The sequence below is a fragment of the Salmo trutta genome, chromosome 16, assembly GCF_901001165.1.
Source record: "Salmo trutta chromosome 16, fSalTru1.1, whole genome shotgun sequence".
Taxonomy (NCBI): Eukaryota; Metazoa; Chordata; class Actinopteri; order Salmoniformes; family Salmonidae; genus Salmo; species Salmo trutta.
In genome coordinates this window covers 12,078,088-12,097,810 of record NC_042972.1, presented here as the reverse complement: position 1 = coordinate 12,097,810, position 19,723 = coordinate 12,078,088, and the positions used below count along the sequence as shown (strand labels likewise).

The window sequence follows — 19,723 nt, the reverse complement described above, 5'->3', positions numbered from 1 at the left end:
TGTGTGTGTGTGTGTGTGTGTGTGTGTGTGTGTGTGTGTGTGTGTGTGTGTGTGTGTGTGTGTGTGTGTGTGTGTGTGTGTGTGTGTGTGTGTGTGTGTGTGTGTGTGTGTGTGTGTTTGTACATGTGTGTGTTTGTACATGTGTGTTTGTACATGTGTGTGTTCGTGCATGTGTGTGTGTGTGTATGTTTGCTGCCAGCATACAGATTTTTCTGTGTGTATACATGAGTGATTGGTTCAAATAACCTGTGTCTATGCATGTGCATGTGTTTGTCTGCCTGCATCTCTGCGTTTACGTGAACCCGTGAGCCTGCCTGTGTGGAGGGGTGAGTGGACCCATGTGGACGCTGAGCCCCATGTTTCCCCGTACTCAGGACCCCCTGCCCTGGCGCGTGACTGGGGTTACACCACACCACGCCGCAGCCTCCGTTGACATTTCCCTGGCTCACTCGCCTGACATTTTCACTGTGTCAGATCAATCTTGATTTAGCCACGTGTCACATTCACTTAGGTACACATCTCCAAAGAGGGATTTGCTTGTGAACATGTAATCCCTCTTGGCTACGTGGGTCAATGTTTTGCAACAACAAAAAAGACGGATGCAAAGTCACCACTCTGTATGGATGTCCTTATGTGGTGTTTTCTAATGCAGTGGCAAGTTAAGCTAAACAGTGTGTCCATTTACCAAATTCCCATGTGCCACATGTAGCTACACAGTCATTTTATATTTCATAATATGTTAACGACCTTTTATGCTACACAGTTGGACCTATTCATTTGATAATACGGTACAGCCTACTCTAAAAGCATTCACTGATAGGCTCAAAGACCGTCTAAGGCATGACACCAGGATGTACAGTATCATCCTTCAGAATACCCTTCAGAGTGACTCTGTAACAGCTGGAAGTCCTTTGATTTATGAATTGTGACCCCTTACCTTTGACATCCCACAGGGTGAAGTGGCGGTTGTTGGTGGCCTCCGGAGCCAGGGTGAAGGAGAAGCGTTGGCCCGACTGCGGCTCGTCCCTATCCACCACGCTGATGGTGTGAATGAGCTGCCAGAGAGGAAGGAAATCAAGATGCATGGAACACAAGCTACCATCCCACTCCCAACCATATTTTCACCTCAAGACAAGACAGCCTTGTAATGACAATTAATACTTTATTCTATTTCAGTGCGGCCAGCATCGAACCGCCGGTTGATAAATTACGTTTTCACATTAAAATCAGTGTGCCACAGACCGATGAGAGAAGTAACACATCGAGGGAAACGTGGTGAACTTCTAAGAGTGGTTTACCAAATCAGCTGCAGTTATTGAATTAAGTGACTGTATAAAATAACAGGAGGAGTTGGGATAAAAGGAACACTTCAGGCAATCCTCCTAAAATACAAAGTTCACTTTTCCCATTAAACGCTTGTCAAAAGATGCGTACAGTTCTGGGTTTATTTCACTTGGCTAAGTCTGTGAAATCCAAATGACAAATTAGAAGGCCAGGGACATTTCCTCAATGCAGAATCTCTTGAGCAGTTGTGTGGCTCATGTCCAAACTGGAAGAGACTCTGTCCTTCTGTCACTCCTCCCAAAACGACAGAGTACAGACAGAGAGAGACAAGGGGCAGAGAGAGAGAGAGAGAGAGAGAGCATCCACATAGAGATAGAGAGCAAGGGCATCCAGTCACACAGAGAAAGAGAGAGCAGGGACTTACGGACTTATACATACACACACACACCTGATCTCGCGCTCTTCTCTCACTCTCTCTTTCTCTCTTTTCTCTTCTCACTCTATTGTCAAGAACTGTCTTATAATTTAATGTGTTTATTGTTTGTCTATCTTTTTTATGTATTTGTCTCCAAGTTTATATATGCTTACAACAAACAAGGGGAAGATATCAAAATAGGGGCATTGGGGAATAACAACATATTGTACTGAATACATTTGTACTGTAGTGAAGCCGTCTCGAGTAATGCAAGGTCTCTTTCATGATCATGTGAAACATCAATTGCTATGGAAATGCTGACATGTGTTTTTCAATTATGTTAAAGGTAATTATGATGGAACTATGATGGTGATACGATATGGATTACAATTATGAATATTAAGGCTATACGCACTACATGTTACACACATAGACACTCAAACATTCAAATTGGCAGAGTTATTATTTATTTGGACATCTCACATTATAGTCTTACTCTTATACAGACATCATACACACTCTCATTATATCATATCCAATATCATACACATCAACCTACTCAGATTTGTGACACACATAATTTGTCTTAATTTTCTAACATCTGTGGCATTGGATCACAGGCAAACAGGCAAGGGAATAAAAAATATATTGCTAGAACCTATTTCTTGAATTCTAAATATCAGACATTTGAAAGCTCTAGTTTTGACCTTCATAATACCTCTGATGGCAGTAACTTTACAAGCACTAATTATGGTCAATTTAGACTGAGAATAGTATCTAGTTATGGTAAGGGGTGAAATAAGTATAGCAAGTTATAATTGTAACAGTTTGGCAGATTATCAAAAAAGATGATCAGTCTTTACATGGCTAAAAGAAAAGGAATATAACATATACTGTTTACAGGAAACTCTACATCCTTAGATGAAGTTGCGTGGAAAAAGGAATGGGGTGGTGAAATAATTTTCTGTCATGGACAAAGGAACTCAAAGGGTGTGATGATATTAATTAACAAACATTTTGATCTGAATGTGCAAATAATAAGGAATGATTCGCAAGGAAGGTGGATCCTTTGGAATATGAAAGTGGACGAAAAAGAGATTTGGCTCATTAATCTTTATGGTCCAAATCAGGATGATCCACACTTCTTCGAAAACATTTATACCAATTTATTGAACTTACAGGCAACAAATGATCTAATCATTATGGTAGGAGACTATAACACAGTGTTAAGTACCTCAATGGACCGTAAAGGTAATCACTCTACAAACTATCATCACCGTGCCCTTAAGGAAATCACAAATATTATGGACACATTAGAAATAGTGGATATTTGGAGACTAAAAAAACAGACCTAGTGAGACACACATGGAGGAAACTTAATCAAGCTAGTCATCTTGACTACTTTCTTGTCTCATTCTCTCTTGCATCAAAGATTTAACAAGTTTTAATAGGAGACAGAATGCGATCGGATCATCATCTAATTGGCCTTCACATAACTCTCATAGATTTTCCATGTGGATGGGGATATTGGAAATTTAATCAAAGTTTACTGGGGGACAACTTATTTTTAACTAAGACAAAATAATTTATAACTGAATTTTTACAGTATAATATAGGTTCAGCAAATCCACTTATTGTTTGGGATACCTTTAAATGTACCTTCAGGGGTCATTCAATTCAATATTCATCAATAATAAAAAAGCCGTTTCTGGCTAAAGAAACAAGACTAACAAGGGAAATCCATGAACTAATAGTACAGGTAGATAGCAATAAAAACGATACTACAGATATACAAAATAAGTTAGAGGAAAAACAAAAAGAACTTGAGGAACTTATTCAAGAATGATCTAATGTAATCTATTACAAAAATAAAGCAAACTGGATGGAAGATGGAGAAAAATGCACAAAATTTTTCCTGAATCTCCAATACAGGAACGCTAACAAAAACTATTTGCAGAAACTCGTTACTGAAGACGGAGTCATCTATGATTCTCCAAATGATATTTTAAAAGAGGAGGCTAATTATTTTAGGCAGATGTTCTCTTTTCCATCTCATCCTCTCCCACTGAATGAAGATTACGGTAAGGAATTCTTTCCAAATAATATAAAAAATGGAATATTAACAAATGTACAGAAAGATCAGTGCGAAGGCCTATATTACAGAGGAATAACTTTTTGAGGCTATTAAATCCTTTCAGTCTGGAAAAAACCCCAGGGCTTGATGGCATACCGGCAGAGGTATATCAAGCATTCTTTGATATACTAAAAGCTCCATTGTTAGATTGTTTTAACTACTCCTATAGAAATGGTAGTCTGTCAGGTACTCAGCAGGAAGGTCTGATTTCTCTATTATTAACACAAGACCCAGATGGCAAATATAAAGACCCAGTCTATCTAAAAAAGTGGAGGCCCCTTACACTTCAATGTTGTGATGCAAAAATACTAGCAAAATGCATAGCACTCAGAATTAAAAGGGATTTGCCAGGTATTGTTCATCCTAATCAGACAGGTTTTTTACATGGACGATACATTGGAGATAATATAGGACAACTACTAGAAATAATAGAACATCATGAAACATATAAGAAGCCAGGAATGGTATTTATAGCGGATTCTGAAAAGGCATTTGATAAAGTAAGAAGGGATTTTATTTATAAATGCCTGAATTTTTTCAATTTTGGTAATTCTCTTATAAAATGGGTAAAAAATAATGTATAGCAAGCCCAGGTGTAAAATAGTAAATAACGGCTACTTCTCAGAGAGTTTTGAATTGTCAAGAGGAGAAAAACAAGGGTGTCCGCTGTCACCATATCTATTTGTTATGGCCATCGAAATGCTAGCTATTAAAATCAGATCTAATAACAACATTAGAGGATTACAAATCCAATGCTTAAAAACAAAGGTGTCCATGTACGACAATGACTCAAGTTTTATGTTAAGTCCACAAGCTAGATTTCACATTTACATTTTAGTCATTTAGAAGACACTCTTATCCAGAGCAACTTACAGTAGAGTGCATACATTTTTACATACTGGCCCCCCGTGGGAATCGAACCCACAACCCTGGCATTGCAAGCACCATGCTCTACCAACTGAGCTACAGTAGATCCCTGGAATGTCTTATTAAAGATCTAGATAACTTTTCTGTACTCTCTGGACTAAAACCTAATTATGATAAGTGTACAATATTACGTATTGGATCCTTAAAAAATACAACTTTTACATTACCCTGCAGCTTACCAATAAAATGGGCTGATGGTGAAGTAGACATACTCGGTATTCATATCACAAAATATATAAATCTGCTCGCCACAATGAATTTTAATAGAAAACTTGTAAAAATAGACAAGAACCTGCAACCATGAAAAAATTGCCCTGATTAACTCCTTAGTCATATCTCAGTTTACTCACTTACATATGGCGCTGCCTACTCCTGATGATTAGTTTTTCAAATCATATGAGCAAAAAATATTTTGCTTTATCTGGGTTGCTAAACAAGACAAAAAAGTTTTATTTTAACCCTAAATGGTTCTCAAGTAGATTAATAAGAAAAGCTCATCCATTGTTACAAAATTGCCTTTTTGCCTTTGTGCAGATTGCCATGTCTCATTTTCAATTAATTGAAAATTATTATTTTTTCAAAGTATCTGTCTTTTTCAAACAAGCATTGTAGAGCTGGCTACAATTTCAATTTCATCCCCCTGAAAAGATAGAACAAATATTACAACAAGTATTATGGCTGAACTCAAATGTGCTGGTTGATAAAATACCTGTATTTATGGGAAAGATGTTTGAAAAGGGTATTTTGTTCTTAAATGATATTGTAAATTGTAATGGTTATGTCCTCCATGGAGTTATCAGAATTGTACGGGAAGGTCTGCTCAATCCAAGAGTACAACCAATCGATTACAGCATTGCCCCAAAAAATGGAGGAGGCGGCTGGCAGCGGGAGGAGGTAGGGCACTGGTCTGTCTGCCCAATATAAAGGATCACAACTGGTGGAGGAAAAAAATTGCATAAATAGGAAAGTATACCAGTTTCATTTGAGGACCAGGATGTTGACAACTGTGCCATACAGATTGCAAAATAGTTGGCAAGAGATTTTTGATGTACCGATTCCATGGTACAGGGTATATGAGTTGATATATAAAACAACGCAAGATTCAAGATTTCGTGCTTTTCAGCTAAAATTATTATATAGAATTCTTGCCACCAACAAAATGTTGAATATTTGGGGCATAAAATCATCAAAGCTCTGCAGATTTTGTTGTGAGGATACAGAATCAATAGACCATTTATTTTGGTATTACCCTCAGGTAGCCTGTTTCTGGTCTCAGGTTCAGGAATGGCTGAAAATGCATAGCATTGATCTAAAATTGACCCTACAAATAGTACTGTTAGGAGATCTGGAGAGACCGCTCAGTCAATTACTAATATACTAATACTCTTAGTAAAAGTATTTATCTTCAACATGCAATCTGTAGATTCCATTCGATTAGATAGATTGAAATTATACGTTAAACATCACAGCATAGTTGAAAGATATGTGTTGCGTAGAAACACGAAGTGGGTGGCCAGCAGAGATAGATGGGATGGGCTGAGGGAAGCTGAGGGTTAGTATGTGGAATTGGAGACAAGTGGGAGTGGAGTTGCTGTGTGAGAGAGAGAATGATGGTCAAAAGATAAAGGGGAAAAAAAGTCAAAATAAAACATAATAAAAGTACATTTGAATGACACTAAGTGGCAGTGTTTTTACAACTAATGCCGGTTTGCCTGAGGCTGATGCTGTGCAGGTGTTTGTACACATGCATATACACACACTCTCATTCAAATAAACACATACAAGAACACACACATACATGTAATAATGCCAGACATGCAAACAAACATATACAGTTGGCATTGCTGTTATGATTTCAGTTGTCCTTGATGTCCTTTGTTTTAAATGTATTATTATTACTTAATTTTTTTGCATTGTTGTTTGCTGTTTTCTTCTGTCTGTTCCTTTTTTCTCTTTAGTTCATTCTCTTGGTTGTTGGTGCATTGGGGGGGGTTCTTGGAGGTGGGGAATGGAATTAATTGTATTTTTTTTATTATTCGGGGGGAGGAACAGTGGGAGGGGTCTCGAATGGTTGAGGGACAGCTATTGGGGAACTGTGGGGGGATCTTGGAGGGTTTGGGTTTCACAAGATTGTGATCATGAAAAAGGAAACTATGACATATATTTTATATCACTATCAAGGACACGCACCCTCACACGTAAGGATGGCTCTGTTGCGGAAAGACTGTTACATGTTTGATAGTGTCTTGATGCTGTATTGTTTGTCCTTCATGTTCTAATACTTTAATGTTACCCCTTCCTTGTGTTTCTTTTAATTAAAATTTTTTTTTTTAAAAAGAGAGAGCATGGGTATCCACACAGAGAGACAGAGAGAGAGCAGGGGTACCAACACACAGAGAGAGAGAGAGAGAGCAGGGGTATCCACACACACAGAGAGAGAGAGAGAGCAGAGGTATCCACACACAAAGAGAGAGAGAGAGAGAGAGAGAGAGAGAGAGCAGGGGTATCCACAGAGAGAGAGAGAGAGAGAGAGAGCAGGGGTATCCACACAGAGAGAGAGAGAGAGTGCAGGGGTATCCACACACACAGAGAGAGAGAGAGCAGGGGTATCCACACACTCAGAGAGAGAGAGAGAGAGAGCAGGGGTATCCACACAGAGAGAGAGAGAGCAGGGGTATCCACACACGGGGAGAGAGAGAGAGAGAGAGCAAGGGTATCCACACAAAGAGAGAGCGAGAGCAGGGGAATCCACACACAAAAAGAGAGCGAGAGAGAGAGAGCAGGGGTATCCACACAGAGAGACAGAGAGAGAGCAGGGGTACCAACACACAGAGAGAGAGAGAGAGAGCAGGGGTATCCACACACACAGAGAGAGAGAGAGAGCAGAGGTATCCACACACAAAGAGAGAGAGAGAGAGAGAGAGAGAGAGAGAGAGAGAGCAGGGGTATCCACAGAGAGAGAGAGAGAGAGAGAGAGAGAGCAGGGGTATCCACACAGAGAGAGAGAGAGAGTGCAGGGGTATCCACACACACAGAGAGAGAGAGAGCAGGGGTATCCACACACTCAGAGAGAGAGAGAGAGAGAGCAGGGGTATCCACACAGAGAGAGAGAGAGCAGGGGTATCCACACACGGGGAGAGAGAGAGAGAGAGAGCAAGGGTATCCACACAAAGAGAGAGCGAGAGCAGGGGAATCCACACACAAAAAGAGAGCGAGAGAGAGAGAGCAGGGGTATCCACACACAGAAAGAGAGAGAGAGAGCAGGGGTATCCACACAGAGAGAGAGAGCAGGGGCATCCACACACAGAGATAGACAGTGCAGGGGTGTCCACACACAGAGAGAGAGAGAGCAGGGGCATCCACACACAGAGAGAGAGAGAGCAGGGGCATTCACACACAGAGAGAGAGAGAGAGAGAGAGAGAGAGCAGGGGCATCCACACACACACACAAAGAGAGAGAGAGCAGGGGCATCCAGTCACACACACAGAGAGAGCAAGAGAAAGCAAGAGAGAGCGAGAAGGGACATCCACTTACACACACAGAGAGAGAGAGGGCGAGAGAGAGAGACAGACAGACAGACAGACAGACAGACAGACAGACAGACAGAGCAGGGGCATCCACTCACACACAGAGAGAGAGAGGGAGAGAGCAGGGGCATCCACACACACACACACACAGAGAACAGGGGCATCCACTCACACAAGCATCTCGACTCTCTCTTACACACGTACTGTACACACGGACACATTTTTCTTAGTTACGGTTTGAGCTCCGTACGGACTTCACATAACAAATAACCCCAGTTCTAACCGTGACACTTTTCAAGGCTGAAGACTTGGAGAGTCGTAAAGTGTGGCTTTAAGTCCTGGAGAACATGATTCCCTTGTCTGGGCTTGGTAACATTCTCCAGAAGATAGATATTGTGGGGGGAAAAATCAAGGATTTATGAGCTGTTTTACTGTAGTACAGTGAGGGGAAAAAGTATTTGATCCCCTGCTGATTTTGTACGTTTGCCCACTGACAAAGAAAGGATCAGTCTATAATTTTAATGGTAGGTTTATTTGAACAGTGAGAGACAGAATAACAACAAACATATCCAGAAAAACGCATGTCAAAAATGTTATAAATTGATTTGCATTTTAATGAGGGAAATAAGTATTTGACCCCCTCTCAATAAGAAAGATTTCTGGCTCCCAGGTGTCTTTTATACAGGTAATGAGCTGAGATTAGGAGCACACTCTTAAAGGGAGTTCTCCTAATCTCAGTTTGTTACCTGAATAAAAGACACCTGTCCACAGAAGCAATCAATCAGATTCCAAACTCTCCACCATGGCTAAGACCAAAGAGCTCTCCAAGGATGTCAGGGACAAGATTGTAGACCTACACAAGGCTGGAATGGAAGAACTGTCAATCTCCCTCGGCCTGGGGCTCCATGCAAGATCTCACCTCGTGGAGTTGCAATGATCATGAGAACGGTGAGGAATCAGCCCAGAACTACACGGGAGGATCTTGTCAATGATCTCAAGGCAGCTGGGACCAATGTCACCAAGAAAACAATTGGTAACACACTACGCCGTGAAGGACTGAAATCCTGCAGCGCCCGCAAAGTCCCCCTGCTCAAGAAAGCACATATACATGCTCGTCTGAAGTTTGCCAATGAACATCTGAATGATTCAGAGGACAACTGGGTGAAAGTGTTGTGGTCAGATGAGACCAAAATGGAGCTCTTTGGCATCAACTCAACTCGCCGTGTTTGGACGAGGAGGAATGCTGCCTATGACTCCAAGAGCACCATCCCCACCGTCAAACATGGAGGTGGAAACATGCTTTGGGGGTGTTTTTCTGCTAAGGGGACAGGACAACTTCATCGCATCAAAGGGACGATGGACGGGGCCATGTACCGTCAAATCTTGGGTGAGAACCTCCTTCCCTCAGCCAGGGCATTGAAAATGGGTCGTGGATGGGTATTCCAGCATGACAATGACCCAAAACCCACGGCCAAGGCAACAAAGGAGTGGCTCAAGAAGAAGCACATTAAGGTCCTAGAGTGGCCTAGCCAGTCTCCAGACCTTAATCCCATAGAAAATCTGTGGCGGGAGCTGAAGGTTCGAGTTGCCAAACGTCAGCCTCAAAAACTTAATGACTTGAAGAAGATCTGCAAAGAGGTGTGGGACAAAATCCCTCCTGAGATGTGTGCAAACCTGGTGGCCAACTACAAGAAACATCTGACCTCTGTGATTGCCAACAAGGGTTTTGCCACCAAGTACTAAGCCATGTTTTGCAGAGGGGTCAAATACTTATTTCCCTCATTAAAATGCAAATCATTTTATAACATTTTGGCATGCGTTTTTCTGGATTTTTTTGTTGTTATTCTGTCTCTCACTGTTCAAATAAACCTACCATTAAAATTATAGACTGATAATTTCTTTGTCAGTGGGCAAATGTACAAAATCAGCAGGGGATCAAATACTTTTTTCCCTCACTGTATACGTTGTCTCCTCTCTTTAAGATGGTTGCGTGTTTTAAAAATTTGAGACGTCAGTTGGGCAGTCTGTCTTACTCAGTGGTGTAAAGTACTTAAGTAAAAATACTTTAAAGTACTAATTAAGTCAGGTATTTTTTTGTATCTGTACTTTACTTTACTATTTATACTGTTGACAACTTTTACTTCACTACATTCCTAAAAAACAATAATGTACTTTTTACTCCATACATTTTCCCTGACACCCAAAAGTACTCATTTTGAAGGCTCATCTGGCAGAATCACTAAACACAAATGCTTCATTTGTAAATTATGTCTAAGTAATGCCTCTGGCTACCTGGAAATAAATAAAAACTAGAAAATGGTGCCATCTGGTTTGCTTAATAACATAAGAAATGATTTATACTTTTACATTTACTTTTAATACTTAAGTATTTTTTAGCAATTACATTTACTTTTGATAATTAAGTATATTTAAAACCAAATACTTTGACTTTTACTCTAGTAGTATTTTACTGGGTGACTTTTACTTTAACTTGAGTTATTTTCTATTAAGGTATCTTTACTTTTACTCAAGTATGACAATTGGATACTTTTCCACCACTGCTCTCATGCTCGCTCTAAGATTAAACATATCGACATAAAAAGCCATACTGTTAGGTACAATTTCATGTCTTTGAAGTGATAGACATATGGAACAGACCCTAAGCTCTGCAGTGACCTAGCCATTCATTATTTTGTTCGAGTTTTGTGGGCAGAAGGGAACTTGTTACACTAGTGAGTAGGTCTATAGAGTATTTATGGACAAGCATTGTTCAGAACATTTACAATCTGTCATAATCCTGTATGTAGGTGGCAGGGAAGTCAGGCGCAGGAGAAACAAAATTGGTTAAACTGGAGTATTTAATAACAAAAAACAAACTCCAAAACCAATGTACAAAATAACATGGGGAAAAATAACCCGTCGCACACCGATACAAAATACACACGTACATAACATCACAAACAATCCCCAACAAGGACATGAGGGGAAACAGAGGGTTAAATATACAACATGTAATTAATTGGATTGGAAGCAGGTGTGTAGGAAGACAAGACAAAACCAATGGAAAATGAAAAACTGATCAATGATGGCTAGAAGACCGGTGACGTCGACCGCCGAGCACCACCCGAACAAGGAGGGGCATCGACTTCGGCAGAAGTCGTGACACAATCACTCCTCAACCACCAGGCTTTCATTTGGGAAGATGTTATGCAAAAGCATATAGCAACTTTGATATTATATATTTATATATATTTTTTTACCCAATACAGTGTGAATACAGATTTTTTTGTATTACTTTCCTTTGTTTGGAGCTGTGGAAAATTGTGTAGGAACTATGGACAAACTCTCACTGTCATCTTTCCTTCAAAGGCGACAAATATGCTAAGTTCTGTTTAAGATGCAGACGTTTTCCATCATGTCCTCTCCACTCACATAAACAACAAGCCAGAAAGCATACTGACGCTTACCACCTACAGCACAAATACCAGCCCTATCCCTGCACAACACCACATGTAAATACCAGCCCTATCCCTGCACAACAGCACATATAAATACCAGCCCTATCCCTGCACAACACTACATGTAAATACCAGCCCTATCCCTGCACAACAGCACATATAAATACCAGCCCTATCCCTGCACAACAGCACATATAAATACCAACCCTATCCCTGCACAACACTACACATAAATACCAACCCTATCCCTGCACAACAGCACACATAAATACCAACCCTATCCCTGCACAACAGCACACATAAATACCAACCCTATCCCTGCACAACAGCACATATAAATACCAACCCTATCCCTGCACAACACCACATGTAAATACCAGCCCTATCCCTGCACAACAGCACATATAAATACCAACCCTATCCCTGCTCAACACCACATGTAAATACCAGCCCTATCCCTGCACAACAGCACATGTAAATACCAACCCTATCCCTGCACAACAGCACATATAAATACCAACCCTATCCCTGCACAACACTACATGTAAATACCAGCCCTATCCCTGCACAACAGCACATATAAATACCAACCCTATCCCTGCACAACACCACATGTAAATTCCAGCCCTATCCCTGCACAACAGCACATATAAATACCAACCCTATCCCTGCACAACAGCACATATAAATACCAACCCTATCCCTGCACAACACTACACATAAATACCAACCCTATCCCTGCACAACAGCACACATAAATACCAACCCTATCCCTGCACAACAGCACACATAAATACCAACCCTATCCCTGCACAACAGCACACATAAATACCAACCCTATCCCTGCACAACAGCACACATAAATACCAACCCTATCCCTGCACAACAGCACACATAAATACCAACCCTATCCCTGCACAACAGCACACATAAATACCAACCCTATCCCATTACATTTTGTTCAAACGATAGATTTAGAAAAAATTATCAGCGAGTTTACGAAAAGCAACGGTGGCCAAATTGTTTCTCGGCTTGACTCTTTGAACTCGGCCCGCTTTTGTTTAATCTGTCATAAAGGAATCAAATGACAAAGTGTAAACAAGAGCCTCTAGTTGGATGAGAGATGACTGCCTTAGCATTGCTAGTCATAATAACAGGCATCTAGGGCAAAAAACAATCACCAGAATGTGGATTCCTGTGACAATGCTCCCACAGTAGGGAGCTCTCTAAGGCGAGATAGAGTGAGAAAGAGAGAGAGAGAGAGAGAGAGAGAGAGAGGGAGGCAGAAAAAGAGAGAGAAGAGAGCGAGAGTGTGTGGGAGTTTATTGAGCAGAGCGAGAAGCTCCCTCAAGCACAATCACCTAATTAGATTTCTATCTAACAGTCCCCTGTCTGACCCCTTAAATCTCAGACAGCCTTGGAAAGAAAGAAGGGTAGATTTACTAGGCCATCTTCTCCTGGGCTAACCTGGGTAAAGGTCCGGACAGGGTGTCTGCTTTCCCAAAACTTCAAGTGGGTAACATTAATCAAGGTAAGATAAATGAATCTTTAAATCGCCACAAAGGGGGTTCGTAATCATTAGGGGGAGGTTAGAATTAGGATTGAATGGCGGGAACCCAGGTTACCGAGATTTACCAGGGTTTACGGCACAAAACCACTCAATTTTCCCGGGATAAGTAACAGCGAGAAAGCGGTAAATTATCATAAATGATTTAATGAAACAGCATAGCGTGAAATGAAACTGTTAAATTACTGTATATTTGATGTCTAAATCTGTCTTCTCTATGGCCTCTGCATGATGAATCATCAACGCTCAGGGTGGGGACAGACAGCCCATCTCAGTATGGAGTGCAGTTCACAATGCATGTAGACTTATCATCTCATCATGGGAACTTGTTTTCTTCTGACAGGTAGGCCTGTCAGCATAGCCTAGCTACAGCAATATAAAGACCGAATGTGCGTCTAATTTACCTTATCTGGCTTTCGAGGGTCACCTTATTTTTTCATTGTAAAGATTATTATTTGTTTTTATTCCAGCTGCAGAGTTTTAAAAAAGCCTATCAGTCGAATATTGATGCTTTAAATCATTGAAAGCGTGACCACTCTCTCTCTCTCTCGCAGTCTTGCTCTCTCTCAATCAACTCCATTCAAATTGCATCCAAAATAGATAATCCTGTTCTAGATTGATATATAGTCCTATATATAGATGTTCTAGCCTACCTCTTTCAAGAAATACCTTCATTGCAGTATTAGCTTTATATTTAGATAAGTAATGATGGCTTATGCATAATAAGCTTCTAATTTATAGTCTCTGTCTCTTGTGCAATACGCACACACCTGTGCTGCGCTGGCCTCTCCTTAAAAAACGCTCTTTAGCTCTTGGAGTCCCATGCAGAAAAAGCTAAACTAGAATACTGCCCTACCAAGCAAAAAGGCAGTAACTGCTCATAGTGTGGAACTGAGAAAAAATGGCTTTTATTTACCTTGGTTTCACAGTAACATTATGCAGTTACTTTTAACATGACCCCAATTTTCTCCAAAACACAATAGAGGTAGGATACTAGTCACATGATTAAGCATATATTTATTGTAGCAAAAATGACATTAACACATTTTCGATCAAATGGGCAGTTACTGCCCATTTGCTTGGTATATATTTTTGTTCACACCTTTTTCTCCCCAATATCATGGTATCCAATTGTTACAGTCTTGTCCCATCTCTGCAACTCCCGTACGGACTCGGGAGAGGTGAAGGTCGAGAGCCGTGCATCCTCCAAAACACGACCCAGCCGCACCGCTTCTTGACACAATGCCCACTTAACTCTGAAGCCAGTCGCACCAATGTGTCGGAGGAAACACTGTACACCTGGCGACCGTGTAGCGACCCAGTCCCTGCTGCTGAAAAACATCCCCACAGCATGATGCTGCCACCACCGTGCTTCAACGTAGGGATGGTAACAGGTTTCCTCCAGATGTGACATTTGGCATTCAGGCCAAAGAGATCAATCTTGGTTTCATCAGACCAGAGAATCTTGTTTCTCATGGTGTGAGAGTCCTTTAGGTGCCTTTTGGCAGACTCCAAGCAGGCATTCAATGTGCCTTTTACTGAGGAATGGCTTCCGTCTGGACACTCTACCATAAAGGCCTGATTAGTGGAGTGCTGCAGAGATGGTTGTCCTTCTGGAAGGTTCCCCCATCTCCACAGAGGAACTCTGGAGCTCTGTCAGTGTGACCATCGGGTTCTTAGTCACCTCCCTGACCAAGAGCCTTCTCCCCCAATTGCTCAGTTTGGATGTGCGGCCAGCTCTAGAAAGAGTATTAGTGGTTCCAAATTTCTTCCATTTAAGAATGATGGAGGCCACTGGGATCTTGGGGACCTTCAATGCTACAGAACTGTTTTTGTACCCTTTCCCAGATCTGTGCCTTGACACAATCCTGTCTCTGAGCTCTACGGACAATTCCTTCGACCTCGTGGCTTGGTTTTTGCTCTGACATGCACTGTCTACTATGGGACCTTATATAGACAGGTGTGTGCCTTTCCAAATCATGTCCAATCAATTTAATTTACCACAGGTGGACTCCAATCAAGTTGTAGAAACCTCAAGGATGATCAATGGAAACAGGATGCACCTGAGCTCAATTTCAAGTCTCATAGCAAAGGGTCTGAATACTTGTGTAAATAAGGTATTTCTGTGTTTTATTTGTAATACATTTGCAAAAAAAATTAAAAACCTGTTTTTATTTTGGCATTATGGCGTATTGTGTGTAGATTGATGAGGATTTTTTTATTTATTTAATACATTTTAGAATAAGGCTGTAAAGTAACAAAATGTGGAAAAAGTCAAGGGGTCTGAATACTTTCCGAATGAACTGTATGTGTCAGCCTACTATTTATATAAATAGGCCCTATTCTATTTCAAAGTGTTGTTGTCCACATGTACTGCAAGAGAACGTTCTCTCAATGCTTTATCATGGTAATTCCAGTCCATATAATACAGTATAATACAGTACAGTACAGTAATACAGTTCACACTCAAAAATATTAGCCTACTGGAGCTAGTTTCATTTATTTACCCAAGTGAGCATATAGCTAGCTACATCTATGGGCTTTTATGTTTTTCTGTCATGTGTAATGTGCATCCTATATTATATACTGTACAGTATGTACTTGATAACAGCACAATAATTTCGCCTTTTTTGGGCTTGGGCTCATTAAATGTCTTTAATGTAAGACTCATAAAATATATTTAATGAATGGCTCATCAGGGTCAGGTAGGAGCAGGCTTGAATTTTTGATCAAAGCTCTAATCAAATCCAAACATAATATGCTTATACGGCTTTAAAAAAAATATATACATATATATTTTAAATGTAACCTTTATTTAATTAGGCAAGTCAGTTAAGAACAAATTCTTATTTACAATGATGACCTACCCCGGCAAAACCCAGACAACGCTGGGCCAATTGTGCGCCGGCCTATGGGACTCCCAATCATGGCCGGTTGTGATACAGCCTGGAATCGAACCAGGGACTATAGTGACGCCTCTAGCACTGAGATGCTGTGTCTTAGACCGCTGACCCACTCAGGAGCTTATGAATGACACTTCCGGTTTTGGCGGGAAATACCAGTTTACCCGGGAGAAAAGGGATTTATTCTTGGGATTGAACATTTTTAAAATATTGGGAAAATATTCAACCCTAGTTGGAATGAAACAAAACAGTCAAATAAATAAACATTAGTCTTTGTGCGAGACAAAGATAAATTGCTTTAGTTTTTTCCGAGACACAAATTGTTGAAGGTTGTTGAATCTAGACAGTGTCTTTGTATGCTTGTCTGTCTGTCAGGTTGTATTTGCATGTTAATCAGCAATACATTTTTGCTAATGTTATTTCTGCGAGTAAAAAGATGATTCATTTAATCTCAGACACAGCTCACAAAAGACTTGCTTGCAAATCTGACTGTCTGGTAGTCAGATTGTCTGTTTGCATGCAAATGTGTGTGTGTGTGCATGCAAATGTGTGTGTGTGTGTGTATATTTGTCTCTGTATGTGTGTGACTGTGCACAGATCTGTGTGTGCATGTGATTGCGGATTTGGGCATGCACGCGTGAGCATGTGCCAGTGTGTGCGTGTTTCAGAGGGCCCTCGCATTAGTCATTTTACTTGTAGTGTGGAGGATCTGGCTCGACCCACTTGCTCGGCTATGAGAAGTACTGTGGAGGACTGAACCTTGGTGATCTGTCTCGCCAACCCACTGGCTCGGCTATGAGAAGTGCTGTGTTGAGTTGACAGGCTCCTCTACCCGGGGAAATACTCAGTATGTGCCTCTCCACCTGGTCTTTTCCTATACACACGGCACTACATGCCACTTTATGGCACTATATGGCTCTACACAGCACTACACTGCACTACATGGCACTACACAGCACTACACTGCACTACACGGCACTACACTGCACTACATGGCACTACACTGCACTATATGGCACTACACGGCACTACGCCGCACTATATGGCACTACACTGCACTATATGGCACTACACGGCACTATATGGCACTACACGGCACTATATGCCACTACACGGCACTATATGCCACTACACGGCACTATATGCCACTACACGGCACTATATGCCACTACACGGCACTATATGCCACTACAGGGCACTACATGGCACTACTGTATATATAACTATATGGCACTACTGTATATGGAACTACACGGCACTATATGGCACTGCTGTATATGGCACTATATGGCACTATATGCCACTAAACGGCACTACATGGCACTGCTGTATATGGCACTATCTGGCACTATATGGCACTACGAGACAGCAGGAGCGGTAGAGATACTCTGAATGATCGGCTATGAAAAGCCAACTGACATTTACTCCTGAGGTGCTGACCTGTTGCACCCTCGACAACCACTATGATTATTACTATTTGACCCTTCTGGTCATCTATGAACATTTGAACATCTTGGCCATGTTCTGTTATAATCTCCACCCGGCACAGCCAGAAGAGGACTGGCCACCCCTCATAGCCTGGTTTCTCTCTAGGTTTCTTCCTAGGTTCTGGCCTTTCTAGGGAGTTGTTCCTAGCCACCATGCTCCTACACCTGCATTGCTTGCTGTTTGGGGTTATAGGCTAGGTTTCTGTACAGCACTTTGAGATATCAGCTGATGTAAGGAAGGGCTTTATAAATACATTTGATTTGATTTGACTACTGTATATGGCACTACATGGCACTATATGGCTCTATGCGGCACTAAGCGGCACTACGCGGCACTACATGACACTATATGGCAATATGCGGCACTATATGGCACTACACTGCACTATATGGCACTATACGGCACTACTGTATATGGCACTACTTTATATGGCACTACACGGCACTACATGGCATTACTGTATATGGCACTATATAGTGCTACTGTATATGACACTATACGGCACTATATGGCACTATGCGGCACTATATGGCACTACATGGCACTATATGACACTATATGGCACTACGCGGCACTATATGGCACTACATGGCACTATATGGCACTATGCGGCACTATATGACACTATTTGGCACTACGCGGCACTACATGGCACTATGCGGCACTACATGGCACTACATGGCACTATATGGCACTATATGGCACTACACGGCAGTATATGGCACTATGTGGCACTACATGGCACTTTATGACACTATATGGCACTACGTGACACTACATGGCACTACGCGGCACTATATGGCACTACATGGCACTACATGGCACTTTATGACACTATATGGCACTATGCGGCACTACACGGCACTATATGGCACTACACTGCACTATATGGCACTACATGGCAATATATGGCACTACACGGCACTATTTGGCACTACAGGGCATTACATGATATCTGTCTATTTGCATCTAGTCTGTCAAATGCCACAGGGTCGATGAGGAGGATCGACTGAGGCCTGAGACTTGGGGTAGCTTTGGGGGTAGCTTTGGAGGTATATTTGGGGGTAGTTTGGGGGTAGATCCAGAAATGTGAAGACAGATTTTGAGGGGGTGGAAATGTGGAGGAATCCCAGAACACGAGGATTTCAGGAGGCTGTGCTATGATTTGAATGATTCAACATGTCACTTCACAATAATTACCTGTAGCAAAAGATAGTACCAGAAATGGCAACAAAAGCTTTAGATGCCTTCTTCCGATCTCAAATGATTTTGAATAACCAAATGAATCAGCACATCTCGCCTATGAGAGAAATGGAGAGGTTTGAAATCCTGGGTGATCCCGGACGAGCATCCAAATATGTAAATTCTGAAGAAACCTTATGTGGACTGCAGGGGGAGTAGCTGATGCATGAACAGCTCCTGGAGATCCTAATGAACTAAACACAACTATTGTAAGAGACAACGATGTGATGTAGCCTAATGTACGTACCACTCATATATTCCTTCCAGCGTTGGGAATTAGTGAACTGCATGTAGTTCAACTAGTGATTTAACTGCATTTTGCAGTAGCTTGGTGGTAGTTGAACAACCGATTAAACATATTTTGGCCAAGGGATCAGAGGAACATGTTTAGAGGGAGTAATACAACACAGTGTAATATTATTCATTTACAATGTAGGTTCTTAACCCTGGGCATCATGGGCCTGGGAGGCTCACAGGGATATTGGTATCCACAGTACTCCAGCAATTATACAAGAAATCGAGGCAGCAAGAGCGGAGCGGCGATACTACGAGGCACTATATCAACCACAAGGCAAGTGCGAGAGGCAGCCCCAAATTCTTTTGGGGGGGGGCACACGGGGAGATTGGCAGAGTCAGGTTAGAGACCTGAGCCAACTCCCCGTGCTTACCGTGGGGAGCGAGGGAAGAAGCAAGCACCGTGTTATGCGGTGATGCGCACTGTGTTGCCAGTGCGCATTCACAGTCCGGTGCGATCTATGCCCGCGCCCCGCATTTGCC

General features: G+C 41.6%; 1 protein-coding gene across 3 annotated transcripts in view; it reads right to left on the bottom strand.

Moving 5' to 3' along the window:
- cdh22 (cadherin 22) overlaps window positions 1–19,723 on the bottom strand; it is a 260,866-nt gene that overhangs the window by 28,209 nt on the left and 212,934 nt on the right. For all 3 annotated transcript variants that reach the window (XM_029693024.1, XM_029693025.1, XM_029693026.1), the window contains one exon: window positions 938–1,055. In XM_029693024.1, the coding sequence (XP_029548884.1) occupies window positions 938–1,055 (118 nt within the window). The remainder of the gene's footprint in view (window positions 1–937; window positions 1,056–19,723) is intronic.